General features: G+C 38.6%; 1 protein-coding gene across 2 annotated transcripts in view; it reads right to left on the reverse strand.

Annotated features, from left to right (window-relative positions):
* Nucleotides 1–4,932: 4,932 nt before the first annotated feature.
* The window catches only part of SPIN1 (spindlin 1), an 81,700-nt gene continuing 70,525 nt past the window's right edge, over nt 4,933–16,107 (reverse strand). For both annotated transcript variants that reach the window (XM_019966641.2, XM_070795193.1), the window contains 2 exons: nt 13,460–13,693; nt 4,933–8,472 (listed from right to left, as the gene is read on the reverse strand). In XM_019966641.2, coding sequence (XP_019822200.1) covers nt 8,273–8,472; nt 13,460–13,693 — 434 coding nt within the window. In that variant the 3' untranslated portion in view covers nt 4,933–8,272. The remainder of the gene's footprint in view (nt 8,473–13,459; nt 13,694–16,107) is intronic.

Genomic DNA, 16,107 nt, shown 5'->3' on the forward strand with positions numbered 1-16,107 from the left:
CCAGTTATAACTTCTAGACCAAAGGTCTAGAATGTTCCCTAAATGTTAACCCTTTAGAAGAAAGCAGCCTGCTGTCTTCACTCTCTCAGAAGGACAAAACACACCCTCAACCACTTCCCAGGAGCCCCACAGAAGAACACAGGCAATGGCAGTTATGTACCAGCTGCCAGCTACCATTCTCTCACAATCTTGAGGGTCATTTCTTTTAGCACCCATGAAAAGAAAATGAAATTCTGTTGCAGTTAAAATAAGCTGTTGGCATTACTTAGAGTGTTAAGACCCAATGTTAAAAATCCATACCAGAAATTAATGATGGGATGTCAAATTCTAAGGTGAATTTTAATACCCATACATCTCCACACCACCCCCGCGACCACGCAGAAACATAATTAACTTTTAAAACCTCTCCAAAGAGGGACCGATTTCAGACCATATTAGAGAAAAAGCAACGGTGGTGATTAAAGACAGTGAACCAAGGCCTCGCCTGGGGTGGGAGGGAGGAGAGTGGTCCTTACTCTACTTCACGTAACAGTTACATTTCATGGGGCATAACTATCCTGGTTTAAAGACACATCTCCCCTCATAGGCGGCAAATCATTCTTAGAGTGGACGCTGTTTAAATTACTCTGAACCGGGCTCCCGGCTGACACCGCAAACCTCTAGCACCACGTTTAACAAAAGCACTGAGGAGGCAGTTCAATGTTCATGAACCCTATGACAATGTGAGAACATAAGTAAAGCTTTATCCGTCAAGATTACCTTTATAGTCTACCTCTCAGTCACAATAAAACGGAAAACACGGAACAGCCACTAACCCTTCGGCAGTGCTTTTTATAACAATTTTTACATAAGCTGGGAGATGCTAGTGTTCTGAAAAAACATAAAAACGGAAATCTTCCCAACTGACGTTACATAAGTGAAACTAAACTTAGGATCTCAAAGATTATAAAATCAAAGCAAAACATGGCAATGCCTGAAAGGACAGAGCCACTGCCTGTGTGAGGCTCTGCCACTCAATGAAATCCCAGCACAAAAGGGACTCATCCTTCCTGCATCAGGCTCAGGTTTGCATCATCGGAAACTCACAGGCATCTTCAGTGTGTAGGGCAGGATTCTCCCTAACTAGATGAGAAAAAGAAGGTACAAAGGCTAAGTAATCTGCCTAAGTTCACACCAGTAGAAAGTGAGCGACTAGAACTCAGATTTGGTTCTTCTTTTAATGCTCTTTTTAGTACACTAAATTTATCCATCTCTATTATATAAAACCAGAATTAGTATTAATTTTTAAACAAGTAGACTGTCAAAAATAATGCCCTCCCAATAAGATTTCTTTTCCCTTGTAAGTTTAACAATAAGAAAATCCAACATGGTGCTACGGATTGAATGGCATTCCCTCAAAATTTACCTGGCACCTCAAAGTGCGACTGTATTTGGAGACAGGGTCTTTAAATAGGCCATGGAATTTTCCAGGCAAGAATACTGGAGTGGGCTGCCACTGCTCTTTCAGGGGAACTTTCCGACCCAGGGATCAAACCTGGGTCTCCTGCATTACAGGCAGATTCTTTACAGTCTGAGCCACCAGGGAAACCCTTTAAATAAGCAGTTAAGGTTAAATGAGGTGGTTAACAGCGGACCCTAATCCAATGTGACTGATGTTTTTACAAGAAAAGATCAGGACATGGACACAGGGAACATCATGTGAAGACAGAAGGAGAGAACATGTCTGCAAGCCAAAAATTAAGGCCTCAGGAGAAACCAGCCTGCTGACATCTCAACCATGGACTTTCAGCTTCCAGAACTGAGAGAACAAATGACTATTGTTTATTAAGCCCCAGGGTCTGTGGTGTTTGTTACAGCAGCCTGAGCTGATACATATAATATGCAGAGCAGTAGCAGAAAAAAATCCTCCACTGGTCTACCACATGTAATCTGAGCAGAGCATGGCCCTTTTTAAAAAACCACAATTATCAAATTTTTAAAAAGGGTCAGTGACAACAGCTTTTTTTTTTTTTTTTTTTACAAATGCTTGTGAATTAAAGAGACATCCAGCAATGGGTGTTAAGATTCCTGTGCTCTGTGTGATCTCCCCCTTACAAACTGATCAGAAGCAGTGATTCTGGTTGTAGGACAATGCAGACCGTGGACTCCATCCCTTGAGACGTTTTTCACTGCTCTCTGCTGGACTGGTCTGAAAATGACCACAACCTTGTCCTTCTAGTGTGACAGATCAGATTTGGAATAAAGACAAATTCAGTGGTTAAAACTACGTAGCCATGGTACTACAGGACATGAAGCAGTACTTTGCTCAAAATAGGTCCCCCATAAATAAGACACACAGAGAGTCCACCACAAAGTCTAACTCTTGTGAGAAAAGCCAGGGTCACCAGGGACTACTCTCCTTGTTTTTCTAGTGGGAGAGTGCACAGTGCACTAGCAGTCAAGCCCAGATTTCTTATAGATCCTTGAGGAGACAAATTCAAGGCAAAAGCTTTAAAGCTACTTTCACAATCAATATATGAAGACAATTTAGAATGCTGGATTTCAATCTTCAGTTCAGTTGTTAACTCTTTATGTTAATGTCAAGGGTTTAAAACAGTCTTCCTTCTCTACTTTTCACATCATGATCTGCTCTGGTTCCAACATGAAGACACAGAATTCAAAAGCTCTATGTAATATGCCAATCCTATAAAGGATTTCCAGGTAGTTCACATGGTACTTCAAGCTCTTATGTTTTCCCAGAGGATGAATTTTCAAGGTGTAAGCTGAAGGTAATGGAGGATGATGGAGATAAAAACAGAAGCAGGAACGTGCCTAACAGTACACATGGCAGCCTACTCACCTACTGTTAACAGCCAACATAAAAAAGAAATGCATGGAAAGGCCCCAGACTTCCGGGTTGCTATCACTAGAGCTGACTGGTGTCAAAACACCACCTGGTCCAGTGCCCTTCACATAAAAATTAAGCAGAAAGAACGCAATGTCATTTTAAGCAAAATAATGTGCCAAGGCAGTACCCCAAAACCATCTGCCACTGAGTTACCAAAACCTATGAGTTTTATGGACAATGTAAGGACAGAGACTATCTAAGAATGTCTGGAGAAACAGTTTACAGACTCATTTAATCTTCTGAAATTCAGCAGCCTAAGAACTTGAGAACTACATATAAATTCAGCAACCTAAGAACTAGATACATATATATATATATATATGAATGAAAAACTAATTCCTCTAATTAGATAGGAGTCCAGGTTTAATAGGAGTATTAATTTAATGATGTTTGAAGTGTCTTGAAAATATAAAATAGTACATTCTTGTGTTGCAAATTCTTAAAATATTTCCCATATAATCTCTAAATAATAAATATTTTTGTATCTTTTATTAGCTATCATTTGGGGTTATAATTCTCACTATAAAGAGATATAGCTTTCTACATTATAGTGACTTAATCACTCCACTGAAGTAATTTAATTCCGATGCAAGAATGAAGCAGCTTGCAGCCTTGGCACAGTGTTGGGGGTCTGAGTTTCATTCGCTTCTGTAATCCTGTACAAGGGACACCACCCTCATCTCTTTTACATCAGCACAACATGAAAAAACATCATGCCTTCTTCACAGGATTAAAAATGAAATGAAGGGCATTCCCTGGCAGTTGAGCAATTCAGATTCAGTGCTTCCACTTCAGGGGGGATAGGTTCAATCTCTGGTTGGGGAACTAAGATCCCACACGCTGTGTGGCATGGCAACACACACACACACACACACACACACACACACACACACACACACACACACACACACACAAGCCAACAGCAAAACAAAACACACAACCAAAACAAAAAGCATTAAATGAAATGGGTGGAAAGTGCTTGGTGAGGTACTTATTAAGCACTTTTGCTAGTGCTTTATTAGTGTCAAATGCTTTTATTATCACAGAGCTGACAGTACCAAATGAAGAAACAATGGAAAGTAAGCCCACCCCTGCAATTCTCCTACAGTGGTGACTGCTTTAGATGCAGTTCTTCAGTTTACAAGTAGCAGTCAGCAACCACCCACCTTTAGACTAAGCCTGCCTTGTTATTTTGGGGAAAAAATATTTCCAAAGCTGTACCTTCAGTTATTGCAATGAGTGATTACTTCCAGGAAGAAGACTGTAAGATCTCGCTCAGGGTGAACCCTATGCTTCCAGGTCCATCTCCTTCCTGTATCTGTCTGTGGCTCCTCCCACCAGAGCCTGAGAGGTGACCCTGCCTCCCCCGGCCATGGCCTTGGCAGTGGCCATTGTGGCTGCCACACCAAGCCTCCCCCGCCACTCTGCCAGCAGGAAGACCTGTCCCGTCACCTTTAACCACAGATCCTTGGGCCAAACAGGGTAACATTAAAAAAAAAAAAAAAATCTAATTTAAGTGTAGGAATACCATAAATTCTACTTTTTACTCTGATAAAATTATCCAGGAAGATAAAACAGAGTACATAGTTTCAGTACTTATATGCCTTGGTGCTTAAAATGAAGATTTTCCACTACAGAATCTAATTGGTACTTAAGTATTAATAAAAACAATATGCAATTACAGCAAGAAAAGATATGAAAGTATAAAACACATTATTTAATCCTATTTAAAAATTCTTTTTAAATTTAAAATTTTATGATAAATTGAAATTTCTTAATTGCTAATCACAAAGTTTAATACTTTGGACTATATAATATATTGGGGCTACTGATTATTGCCCCTTTTCTTTTTAGGTAGTATTAATTACCATTCAAATAAAAATTCTACTTCTTTTTGTTCCTATATGTATACCTGACATTTACATTGGTGAAAAGAGGGGAAAAGGTTACTTAAAATCTTCAAGTAAAACTTCAAAAAATCTTTTCACAGAAGCAGGTTTAACACATCACAGTCTGCTCATAAGCACAAAATTTGCAGTCAAAAGTTGCACATAAAGGGTTTATTTTAAATGTTTTAAGGATAGGATAGAGTTACATCATAATTATAAAAATTACTTACAGAATTAACAGCTTTATATTGTTTATACTTCTAAATGCAGAGAACAGGGAACTGTCTACACATTGTATAAAATAAAATTAAAATTAAAAATGAATTCAAGCTTGAAAGATGAGGTCATTTACCTAATTTTAAAATGCGAACACGAAGACCTCTGAACTATACACATTCGTTCAACTGCACTAATGATGGAAAATACAAAAAGCGCAGCATTTCCAAGGAACCACAGACATTTCAACCATAATTGTTTTCTGTTATAATAATTATTCCTGTTTTGTCTTTGGAGAACTTTCTTTTTTTTTTAAGACAATCAGCTTAATAATGTTTTCAGGCACTACAATTTGTGACAATCAAAACAGTCTTCTAATGGGTCCACGGCGTTCAGAGACTCAAGCCCAATGCACTTGGGGGTTTGGCACGTAAAACAATAGCAGAAATGAAATCTGGTTTAGAAGCAACTGTGATTGTTTCAAGAATGCACAGTCCCTTCAAATGCTGCAAGACATACACAACAGGAAAATCACCTTCTGTTGGCACTACATTTGCTTCACCAGTGCATTTATATCCTACAACCACTACAACAGCACAGTTAAGCAAATATACAGAAACTGAAAACAAATAAAAACAAAGATAGAAAACAAAAAACCTAAATATATTTAACATGCAATTTTAGTTAGTTACATTGAACATTCTACTTAGAATAGAGCATGCAAAAAAGGATGGTCTGCTTTTAAGGTCTTCCCTTGAAGCTTTACGTGGCAGCCAGACATCACACACGCACACACACGACACAATAATACTATAGCAGGTCAATGAGAAAGGCCAATACATTTTATACAGAGATTCATGTCTTGTGTTGTCACAAGTCCCATGATAATTTTGGAAATTAATGTTGTATTCCTAGAACAAGGAACCAACATTCCGATACCAGGAAAATGCAAGCAATGCATGCAGATCTGAAACATGAGCCTAAACGAAGCCTGAAATACTCAGCTGGGAAGCAGAGTTAGTCACGGCATCAGGAAGTGTGGTTTAAGCCACCAAAAGAAAAAGAATGAAAAAAAAAAAAAGGGAAAATAACAACATAAAACCCCTTCCCCTTCCTTCAACCCTAAAGGCAATAAATGGAACAATGATTAAAATAATGATAACAAATCACATGTCACATTTATCTCGACAGTGGCAGATCATGTGGTATATTAAAAGTTCCTAAAGGTACTTGCAGAAAAACCACAATGCAAGTCATTAAGTAATGCAAGAATTGTTTCAACTGATCCAACCCTCAAGATACCACCAGAGGACTTTGTTTTTCAGCCTATAGTCACTGTGTCCTGTTCCTGCAGTGCACACTGGACAACTCACTCTCTTGGCCATTTGTGTCCTCTTGGACTCGGGGAGCTGGGCTCAGCCTTGAGATTCACATGCAGGAACTCTTACAAGAGCCACCAGCAGAACAGACGACAGCTCTGTAGTATGACACTTGTTTCAACCACAGAAGGAACACCTAAGACCTAGGTACTCACTGCATGGAGAAGCTCACCCCTGACCACCCTGGGTGAGGGCACACTGCAGAGAACCAGGTGCTGGATTTACATGGTGCACAAGGTTACCATACGCCAGCACAACAAGGCAAAGCCTTCCTGAGAGTGAAAATGGGCATCATACCAACCACGTACAGCATGGCCTTGAAACTAACATCAAGAACAGCTATGAGAGGGGTCACACAGACCTGGTGTTTGATTGCCAGCCTATGTATTTAAGCTTTCTGCCCAAATCTTAGGTAAGATTTTCAACCTCTACAAGACTGGTTTCACAAACCATCTTTCTCCCAGCCAGCTTTCAAACTGCCAGGGATCATCCAAAACAAAGTGATAGGCTGATGTTTTGCTGCTAAACGAACCACTTTTGCAGTTCTATTTTAGTTCAAATAGCCTTGCAGGGAAGGTTCCAACAGGTAAGGGCTGCTATCAGTCACACCCACAAGCCAGCGCAGGTGACCGACCCTGATGTGGCAGGACCCACCACATGGAATGAATCCACATTATCAGCACACCGTGAGCAAGAACACACAGCACCAAAAAAGGTGTCAGGAATTTAAGCTGTTAATTGTCTAGATATTCTTTGAGGGGGAAAAGCCTTCTGACCATAATCATACACCAATAATAACAGTAATAATAACAAAGGGATCCGAGAGAACTTGGTAAAAGACAACAATGCCATTCTTACATTTCTAATATAAAAGTACTATGTTCTTCCAGGAACCTACCAAATACACATAAACCACTGATATACTGTTGCCTTTTAAATCCATGTACTAAAACCCAGACTAGTACTAATTTGTACAAATAGTGGACCAAATGCATCATCCAAAACACACCTGTATTACACAATGTGGACCAAGTACCTGGGCTTCGCTTTAAAAAAGTATTTAAGATTTAAAAAAAATGTAAACAAAAAATGTACAAAGCTTAGAATTAAAGGCAGCCTTTTACCTAGATTTCTAATTGTTTTATAAATTCTAATGTGGGTCATTAAATATCCACAAGTGATTCATGTTTGAATTTACAGTTTAAACCCTCTGGATTGAAATGGTGCTCTGAACTTCTGACTTTCAACACAAGCTGAATGTCCCCATGTTCTTCCTGTGCCCAGATTTAATTTTTAAATAAACAGCAGTGATATAAAGTCAAGCACTCCTGTTAAACTGGAGAAAATTATTTAACTCCTACCTCAATCCACAAAGAACTGCCAATGAAGTGTGTGTGTGTGTGTGTGTGTGTGTGTGTGTGTACACAGATCTGTGTGTGTGTGTATATATATATTATATATGTATACACACAGATATAGATAGGTAGAGATATACATACATATATATCTTAAAAAAAAAAAAAAAAAAAAAGGCAGTAACAAAAATGCAACCAAACTATGCTTGCATTGTGGCAGCAGAATAAGTGTTAAGAGTGAAGGGGAAAGTGGATAAGATCTATTACGGTTTTAAATGACTATGATACTAGCTTAATTTTTACCAGACTTGCCTGTAACTCCCTTCCAGACAGACAGACTTCTTTTAAGAGGAAGGAGTTCCTTACACAAAATGCTTTGTGTTCACATAAATCTGTACGATTCAGAACAAAACCAGTTCTGCTGGCAGAGATTGTGGGTTCGCAGGGACATTTAAGCTTTCATTAAACTGGAAAGCAATCAAGTCTTTATGTCTACAAATTATACATTTAATAGTTCCACAAATTTGGTAAAGTTCGTGATGACATCTAGGATGTTTTCACCAAATCGTAGACATAAATATGGAAATCATCATCAAACTTGATGAAATAGACAGATGGTTTGGCTTCTACTTGATGAATGACCATGCCAGTCCTTTTAGAGCCATCTTCTTTGGCATATTCCACTTGTTTGCCCACCAGGCTGTCCACAACTTCTCCCGGTTCCCTTTCTGCTGGAGGCGAATCATCTATATTTAAAGGGGGAAGGAAAAAAAAGAATTTAGAGTCAGTTTTTAGATACACACCAACTCACATATTTTAATAATTTTTAAAAATGTTTTTAGTATCTTGCACTCATCTTGATTTTCTAGACCAAAAGTCAGCAAACTTTTTCTTCAATGGCCAAACAATAAATATTTCAGGCTTGAAGCCATATGGTCTCTGTACCAACTACTCAGCTGTATCTCTTTGTGATGATACATCTGTGATGACACAGATGATACATAAATGAATGGTGTGACTGTGTGTCAATAAAACTTTATTTACAAAAATCTAGATATGTAAACAATTTCAAAAAGCATAACCAGAAATTCCTCTGGCTCATATTTAATTATAGCTATAATTACCAAAGCCTTTGACTGTGTGGATCACAATAAACTGTGGAAAATTCTGAAAGAGATGGGAATACCAGACCACCCGACCTGCCTCTTGAGAAATCTGTATGCAGGTCAGGAAGCAACAGTTAGAACTGGACATGGAACAACAGACTGGTTCCAAATAGGAAAAGGAGTACGTCAAGGCTGTATATTGTCACCCTGCTTATTTAACTTCTGTGCAGAGTACATCATGAGAAACGCTGGACTGGAAGAAGCACAAGCTGGAATCAAGATTGCCGGGAGAAATATCAATAACCTCAGATATGCGGATGACACCACCCTTATGGCAGAAAGTGAAGAGGAACTAAAAAGCCTCTTGATAAAAGTGAAAGTGGAGAGCGAAAAAGTTGGCTTAAAGCTCAACATTCAGAAAATGAAGATCATGGCATCCGGTCCCATCACTTCATGGGAAATAGATGGGGAAACAGTGGAAACAGTGTCAGACTTTATTTTTCTGGGCTCCAAAATCACTGCAGATGGTGACTGCAGCCAGGAAATTAAAAGACGCTTACTCCTTGGAAGGAAAGTTATGACCAATCTAGATAGCATATTCAAAAGCAGAGACATTACTTTGCCAACAAAGGTTTATCTAGTCAAGGCTATGGTTTTTCCTGTGGTCATGTATGGATGTGAGAGTTGGACAGTGAAGAAGGCTGAGTGCCAAAGAATTGATGCTTTTGAATTGTGGTGTTGGAGAAGACTCTTGAGAGTCCCTTGGACTGCAAGGAGATCCAACCAGTCCATTCTGAAGGAGATCAGCCCTGGGATTTCTTTGGAAGGAATGATGCTAAAGCTGAAAGTCCAGTACTCTGGTCACCTCATGCAAAGAGTTAACTCATTGGAAAAGAGTCTGATGCTGGGAGGGATTGGGGGCAGGAGGAGAAGGGGACGACAGAGGATAAGATGGCTGGATGGCATCACTGACTCAATGGACGTGAGTCTGGGTGAACTCCGGGAGTTGGCGATGGACAGGGAGGCCTGGCGTGCTGCAATTCATGGGGTCGCAAAGAGTCAGACACGACTGAGCGACTGATCTGATCTGATCTGATAATTACCTAATGAAGTAATAAGGACTAAAAGAAGGAAAAGGTCAAGAAAAAACTAAATACAGTTCACCCTTGAACAACAGGAGTTTGAACTGTATGGGTCCACTTATACGGGATTTCTTCCAACAGTAAACAGATCTGTAGTTGACTGAATTCATGGATACAGAGGAACCACAGAAATGAAGGGCTGCCTATAAGTTACATGCAAATTTTCAACTGCTCAGAGGGATCAGTTCCCCACCTCAACCCCCAGGTTGTTCAGTTGTCAACTATAATAATATCTTTCTTTTAAAAAAAAAAAATTTTATTGACATATAAGTGAGTGAGTGAAGTTGCTCAGTCGTGTCCAACTCTCTGCGACCCTGTGGACTGTAGCCCACCAGGCTCCTCAGTCCATGGGGTTCTCCAGGCAAGAACACCAGGGTGGGTTGCCATTTCCTTCTCCAGGGGATCTTCCCGACCCAGGGATCGAACCCAGGTCTCCCGCATTGCAGGCAGACACTTTAACCTGTGAACCACGAGGTTGATTTACAATTGTTGTGTTTTATAACTTCTTAAAAATAAGTCTGCACTGGTGATTTCCCTCAGTGGTTGAGAATCCATCTTCCAATGCAGGGAACGCGGGTTTGATCTCTGGTCGGGTAACAAAGATCCCACAAGTCATAGGCCAATTAAAGCCCATGGGTGCTGCAACGTGAGACCACAGGCTCTGGAGCTTGCACACCACAACCAGAGAGAAGCCTGCACATTTCACAAGGAAGATCTCACATGCCACAACTAAGACCCGATGCAGCCAAAAATACATAATAAATCTAGTAATTCCTTTTAGTGAAACAAAGTATTGCTTTACTTTGAAATGAGTTTAAGGCAGACAATGCCTACTGGGATTACTGAGAATGTACTACACACTTAAAATGCCTAAGAATTCCTGCCTTATCTTGGGACTCCTTAAAGCTTTTCTCCCTCAACTTCATTTCATTACACATGGTTCTCCTAACCCAGTTTCAAAATAAAAGCGATTTCTCATGCTATAAAAATAGGTGCTAGGTGAACTCAACTGAATCTCGGAGGACGGATGGGGCACCTGAACTTTTTTTAAAAGTCCCTAAGAAAATCTGAGTGTTGGAAAACATTGCTCACCCTACGACCTAACAAGAACTCTGTAAATTCTAGGAAAACACATAAAAATGAGAGCAAATTATCACTACCAACAACAAAGAAACAATGTACAAAGGGGAGAGGGGGCTGGCAAGGGGATGGCACCAGGCAGTTACATTTCTATTTTAAGAAACCCCTTACTGCTCCTGAGTAACTGGAACCCTTTCCTATGGAGCAACAGAGAGCCTTCAAGCAGGACGACCAGGTATCCCGGGTTTCCATGCTTATGCCAGTCATCCTGACACACTAGTTAGAAGTGCGCCTTTTAATTCCCACATGTATCTTGGTCTGGACCATATCTTGTATTTACATTAACAGCAGTTTGCTCTTTGATTATAATAAATTCTCTCACTGAATGATATAATCCGGAACCTGCAATTCTGATCTCACATAATACAAATAATCCACATGAGCATGTTACCAGTTCTGGAGGAGTAAAGAGGAAATCTAAGCTGAACTCTTCTTCAATAGTGCTCTTCCATCAAGTAGCAGCATCATACCACACCACACTTTCATGGCACCTCATGTGGATGAAGAAATCCCATATACATGACTGCCATACGTTTTATAGCAACCATGAATGAAGAAGCAAGAGACTCAAACAAAGGCCACCATGGAGCTCTTTGTATCAGAACATCACCACAGATTCTAACAGCAAATAGACTTTCATACAGTTCAAAAGAAAGGAGTGAGAGGATAAAGACATGGTCGGTACAGGCAATGGGTAATATGCAAATGACCCCATACTTTCTATTATCAAGTCAACAGCACCTGCTTTAGACATTTCTCTACAAAAATGTTAAAAATTTCATATAGGTTGGAGAAAAGCTTTTAAGGAATGTTCTCATCACTAAATTCTTGCCTATATAAACACTTTCCACTATACACTCATAAGGAATACACACAAACTAAAAAAAAAAAAACTCTAAGGCGGCAGAAGTCAGGGCCAGATGACCATGAGTGGGTTTACGAGCAGCATGTTCACAGGGAGAGCTTAAAAAAAAAAGACAAAAACGAGGAGAGGATAGCACATTGCTCATATATCCACTGTCTATCAGACACATTTGTCCAAGGCCAAGACTTCATGTGTTTGAGGAAAAGCCATTGAGTAGTTAAAAAAAAAAAAGGCTCACCTAAAACTGAAATTAAGAAAATAATTCTAGTCACAACAGCATCAAAAAGAATGAAATACTCAGGAATACATGTAAAAAGTGCAAAACTTAGAAAACTACAAAATATTATTCACAGAAAAAAATCTCAATGAATGAAAAAACATCCCACGCTCATGGATCAATAGCTTAACATTGTTAAGATGGCAATACGCTCATGCCAAACTGACCAAGAGATTCAACATAATATCTAACACAATCTCAGCTGACTGCTTTGCAGAAACCAACAAGCTGATTCTAAAATTTATATGAAATTGCAAAGACCAGCCAAAACAATTTTGAAAGAAAAGGAGGAAGATTCATACTTATTGATTTTAAAACTTAAAAGAATGAAGTTGGACCTGACATCACATCATAAACAAAAATTAAATGAAAATGTATCAAAAATCCAAGTAAGAGTTGAAGATCAACATATTCAAGGCTTCTAGAAGACATGAGGTAGATCTTTATAACCTTGGACTTGGCAAGGGATTATTAGATATGACTCCAAAAGCATGGGCGACAGAACGAAAAATAGACAACTTGGATGTCATGAAATTAAAAACTTTTGTACTTCAAAGAAGGCTATCAAGAAAGTACACAGACAACTCTGACAATAAGAGGAAGTATCTGCAAGTCATGCATCTGACAAGAGACTTGTACCTAGACTACTGACTCGAACTCAGTAACAAAAAGACAACGTAACTGAAACTACAGGCCAAGGCCGTGAATAGATTTCTCAAAACAAGACACACCAAAGGCCAGTAACACAAGAAAAGATACTTGACAACTTTAGTCATCAAAAATATGAAAACCAAAATCACAATGAGGTTTCATTTTACTACCACCAGGATATCTAGATTCAAAAAGGCAAGTTAAGAGACGAATGAACACACAAATATAGTGTATCTGTTCAATGGAGTTGTATTTGGGCATTAAAAGAAATGAAGTATGGACACACTACAACACGGATGAGTCTTGAAAACACTAAGCTGAGTGAAAGAAGCCAGTTACAAAGGACCCCATATTATATATTCTATTCATATAAAAACCCAAAGTTCAGAACAGAGAAAGGAAAATATTCTTTACAACCTAACTAAAACAATCACTTATCCCTAATAATTAAAAACTTTAAATGTATCTCCATAAGAATTCATCAAAGACCTTGTTTTGAAATTCAAATTCTTTTTGAAGTATCAAAAGTAAAAGCTGTCGATTTATACTTACTAGAATCGGGCATAATGCGAAGGTCGCCTTCTTTATAATCATCTAAGAGCTGGTACATGTATAAGACAGGATCTTTCTCATAGGTGATGTAAAACCATGTGTTCATGATAGGGGCGCGTGCTAAGACCATTCCCCTCCACTCGTCTTTAGAGCCATCCTCTGTCTCAAACATGTGCTCCACTGCTTTGCCAATCATCGTGTCGGCTAGGTGCGCATCACTGATTCGAGATGTTGCTAGGGACAAAAAAAGCAAACAATGGTTTACAAAATATGCACTGTGAAGACTGAACTTATTCAAAGAAATGATTCTGAAATACACTATCAGGCTTCAGAATCATGTGGAGGGCTGTACGAAGGACAACCACCAAATTCACATTACTGACCCAGCCCAGGATGGATTCCACAGAATTACTATGCCCCAAAGTCATGTTACTAAGAGAATCTGTTTTTCTTTCTCTAATTCATCTGCTCTTGGTACTGTACTTAATTAAAAATTTTAGTTGTTTATTCAAGGTATAAAGTATTTTGGTTACAATAATTATTTTAAATTATTAATAATTATAGACTTACAGAAAAGTTCCAAAATTAGTATTGTCCCTATATAACTTTTACCCACCTTCCCTTACATTTACAAAATGGTCATTTATTAAAATCCAGATATTAAGCTTCAAGGCATAGGTTTTTACTCTTGCCCCTACAATCTATTTTTTACAGTAATCAGAGTGGTATTTGTGGCAGTTACACCAGATTATGTCGATCATTTGCTTAAAATACTCCAGCATTTTCCTTTCATCATCTGAATAACAACCTGTTTCTCCAGAGCCAAAGCCCCTCAGCCTTCATTCCCTGCTGGTCCTCTGCCCTCCTGTTCTGTCACCTTCCTCCTACTGCCTACACCTCAGCAGCATGGGCATCTTTTTCTGGGATGCCCTTGGGCTGACCACGGCCCCCACATCCTCAGGGGCTGGCTCATCCTGAGCAGGTGTCCTCCCTGAGGCTCTCCAGGACCATGTTATGAAAAGCACCCCACCGCTCGGTCACTTGAGTTTTATTTCTTAAGGACATTCACCACTATCTATAATCATCTTGTTTTACATGTTTGTTTATTTGTTTTTAGACTGCACAGTGATGACAGCAGAGGCCTTTCCCATCATAGGCCTCTTCCCATCATATGATCATCATATGATCATCCCATCATATGATCCCACTGTAATCATTGGGGTTCAACACTGCTGTGTGAATTAATTATTTCAGAGGAAAAGCAGGTTGTTCTAGATTGTCATTAGGAACACAGGTGAAAAATGACAAGCTTCTTTTCTTTTTTAACACTGGGATAATTATGGAGGAGCCTATTGATGTTAAGATTTTTCCATTCTTCATATTTCAGATAATTCTTTAAGGAAAAAAAGGCACTTCTATCTCATTCATGAGAGCTTCTATTTTTGTTTAAAGATACTGCTATTCAATTTTATCAGAAAGACACTCTAATAGACACAAATGGTAGTTTTGTTTACATGTGCAATAATTACCAAACATAACAGATTCTCTGCTGCACAACACTAAAGCAAAATCCCACCAGTTTCTCCAAACCAGAAGGTATCAAACTTTCTGATCTCAGGACTCCTAAAATTTTTGAGTATTTGTTTATATGTATGATAAATATCAGTATCACTATTTTTAAAATTATAAATGATGTATCTAAAGACATTTTAAGATACCCACAGAAATACATTTTTAAGGAAAAATAACTATTTTCTAACAAAATTTTAATATATATCTAGCTTTAGAAACAGGCAGCTAGCTAGACTCATATCTGTTTCAATATTCAATCTTTTTTGCATGTACTTTTAGTTGACTTTTAAAATCACAAAGATATGCTGTTGAAAAAGAGTATTTTATTCGTCTTTTCAAATAATTCTAGATATTCTCCTCTGATATCACATCAAAACTCAGCAAGTCTTGGCTTTCCTTAAAGGTTAATTGCACTGTAGAATCTGAAATCATTATCAATAACCTCTGTCAAACTATTAAATTAAAATTCATCTGCAGAATACATAAAGAATTCCTATAACTCTGCAACAAACAAAACAAACTGAAATAATCCAATCAAAAATGTGGGCAAAGGAATAGGTACTTCTGCAAAGATGACATATGAATGGTCAAAAAGCATATAAAAAGATGCTTAGCATCACTAATCATCAAAAAAAATTCAAATCAAAACCAATAGAAAATAACAAATATTGGTGAAGATGAGAAATTGAAATCCTTATGCACTGCTGGTGGGACTGTAAAATGTTAATGAACACTATGGAAAAACAGTATGTATACAGGCACCTCAAAACAAAATTGCTGTATGATTCCACTTCAGGGTAAATGCCCAAAAGAACTGAAAGCAGGGCTTTTAGACATACTTGTACACCCATGTCATAGCAGCACTACTCACAATAGCCCTGATAGAAGGAACCCACCAAGAGTACAATCAGGGATGAATGGGGAAAAAATGTGGTATTCACATACAATGGAATATTACTCAGCCTTAAGAAGGAAGGAAATCCTGTCACGTGCTACAACATGAATGAATCTTGAGGTCGTTATGCTAAGGGAAAGAATCTAGTCACAAAAAAGCAAGACAACATGATTCTACTTAT

Source organism: Bos indicus, chromosome 8 (assembly GCF_029378745.1).
Source record: "Bos indicus isolate NIAB-ARS_2022 breed Sahiwal x Tharparkar chromosome 8, NIAB-ARS_B.indTharparkar_mat_pri_1.0, whole genome shotgun sequence".
NCBI lineage: Eukaryota > Metazoa > Chordata > Mammalia > Artiodactyla > Bovidae > Bos > Bos indicus.